Genomic DNA, 2,332 nt, shown 5'->3' on the forward strand with positions numbered 1-2,332 from the left:
TATCAGAAAATCCTAGACTTTTATGGGCTTATCTTTACTGATTGGATGATATTATCTTTAAAATTCCAGAAGTCAACAATTTGAAGATCCTCAAATATCAAGGTGTGAGTGACTTGAGTGACTGAGCTTCTCTGCTTCACCGTGTAGTTTATTTTTTGAGGTTTCATCTATGCTTAAGATACGCACTTCATTTTTAACGTAGTAGACTGGTGTGTGTTTAGCATAGTTTAAGGAATATGTCGTTTTTTAGATTTTGCATAGAAAAGTTCTGAAAGTGTCATCAGCTTGTGTTTGCTTGGACCCATACAGTGACTGCTGACACCTCACTTGTTCATTATTGTCAGATTAGTGTGATTTGCACAAAGGGGAATGGGTGAACAATGGCTCAGCGCTGCCTATCGTGCACTCTCATTGTCAGTCGGCTGCTGCAGGTCAAGTGTTATGCTAGCCTCAACCCATTTCACGAACCGTGGAAAACATTTTAGTTTGAAAAAGCATTTGCTTTTGTTTTCTAGACAGTTCATTTCTAGTGGTGGTTGCAGCAAATTCTCTGTGGTTGTTTGTTTGCACAAATTGTCACCCATCTTATTTGTGCTTCCCTTTCATCCTCTATTGTGAGTTCAGGAGGAGAGAAGCTCTGCAGACTTCTCCAAAATGTTGTACACTCTGGCCGGAGGAGGCACACTTTGCGGCGTGGCTGCGCTTGTGCTCCTGATCGTATCCACAGCGACCGATTTCTGGATGCAGTATCGTTACTCGGGTAGCTCAGCCAACCAGGGCCTCTGGAGGTTTTGCATCAATCATAAATGTCATGCTCACACCATCACCGTAGGTAAGTTTGGGAGACGTCGAGGCAAGCATCGCAATCTGATGATCTTGACTGACCTTTTCAGATCATTGTCAGTCATTGTATAATTCTTCCTGTCATTCAGTATCGTTTGACATCATTCCGTAGCATTCCCCATGTTTTTATCCAGCTTCTTCACCTTCAAACTCTCACTCATTCTCTAGTTAATAGTGTTTTTCGAGGGGGGGACCACTAACTAAGTAAATATGTGACCCTCAGCCTTCTGGGATGCGACACGGGCCTTCATGTTGCTGGCTGTCCTCAGCTGTTTCGCTGGCGTGGTGCTCGGCCTGAGTGCTTTCACCAATGGTACCAAGAACAAGAGGGTTCGCATGGGGGGCATTGCCCTGGTCTTCTCAGGTGACACACAATAAAAATCCTTTAAATCAACATTTACATTCCACAAAGTGCAGCCGTCTCAATGCAATATGATGCACATGAGACTAATTGGTGCCCCTCTCAGGTTTTCTTGCTCTCTTGGCTCTCTCTATCTACACGGGAGTGACAGTCACTTTCTTTGGGAAACGCTTCTTGGACTGGCGGTTTTCATGGTCCTACATCATCGGCTGGGTGGCCATCATCTTGGCTTTTGCAGCAGGTATTTCTGATGGTTCTTATTACTTAGTGCGCGTGGTGATGGAATTCAGACATCACTGTTGATTATCAAAAGCTTTTTTAAACAATTTTATATGTACTTTTTAAATAAATGTCATTCTGCTCTCATATTTATGATTTATTCAACATTGAAATGTTATAAAAACTGATTATTGACCATCATCACAACTTCTAATCCTAACGATGTAGCTGTCATAAAACGTTCACTCCATCTCATCCACTCCAGGTGTATTTCAACTCTGTGCTTACCAGCGAACAACTGCAGAACCTTCACCATCAAATGTTCCTGACAGTTGAACCACAGCACCTTGTCTGTAGTTAGAATAAATATCATTCCCATCCCGTGTGTGTGTCTTCTCTGACCTATAAATGTTTTGCAGGCCTCACACGGTAAGGCAATTGTAAAGAATAAAGATAAAAAATCCCAACTTTCCCTTTACACTAATAATACACCTAAACCTGTCACGGATCGGAATGGAGCAGGGCGACCAAATGCAGCTTGGACCAGGGTTTATTGGGGGAAAAGGTAGTTGGAAGGGAGGATGAGTGGACAAACCAACAGAACCGGCAAACTAACATAACTTCCTAACATAACCAACAACAGGACTGACCGATAGACTGGATAACAGAAACGGCACTGACCGACAAAGACGTGAGACAAAAATACATTAACCATCCGACAGGACACAGGAAGGGAGGAGCGAGTACACAGACAGACAGAAACCATGACAACCTACATATAATAAAACAACCGGGGACGAGTCGTGACAAAACTATCTATAGTAAGATTTTATAAGTTTTGACTATTTTGTAGCTTGTGGTGCATTTTCAGGAAATATACAATTGCTCATCGAAATGATTAACACGTAT

General features: G+C 42.4%; 1 protein-coding gene across 1 annotated transcript; it reads left to right on the top strand.

Annotated features, from left to right (window-relative positions):
- The first annotated feature begins 391 nt into the window (after positions 1-391).
- On the top strand, positions 392-1,766 carry lim2.2 (lens intrinsic membrane protein 2.2). Its single transcript, XM_061298028.1, has 4 exons — positions 392-832; positions 1,067-1,207; positions 1,311-1,445; positions 1,689-1,766. Exons 1-4 carry the CDS (start codon positions 655-657, stop codon positions 1,757-1,759), a joined length of 525 nt encoding a protein of 174 aa, XP_061154012.1. The 5' UTR covers positions 392-654; the 3' UTR covers positions 1,760-1,766.
- Positions 1,767-2,332: the final 566 nt, after the last annotated feature.

Source organism: Syngnathus typhle, linkage group LG14, assembly GCF_033458585.1.
Source record: "Syngnathus typhle isolate RoL2023-S1 ecotype Sweden linkage group LG14, RoL_Styp_1.0, whole genome shotgun sequence".
Taxonomy (NCBI): Eukaryota; Metazoa; Chordata; class Actinopteri; order Syngnathiformes; family Syngnathidae; genus Syngnathus; species Syngnathus typhle.

What these genes read in the sequence shown, in the direction of transcription:
- lim2.2 (XM_061298028.1), top strand. Translation starts at nt 655, where the DNA reads ATGTTGTACACTCTGGCCGGAGGAGGCACACTTTGCGGCGTGGCTGCG. An exon ending in TGCTCACACCATCACCGTAG is followed by an intron (nt 833 to 1,066) that starts GTAAGTTTGGGA and finishes TGTGACCCTCAG; the next exon opens with CCTTCTGGGATGCGACACGG. An exon ending in CATCTTGGCTTTTGCAGCAG is followed by an intron (nt 1,446 to 1,688) that starts GTATTTCTGATG and finishes CATCCACTCCAG; the next exon opens with GTGTATTTCAACTCTGTGCT.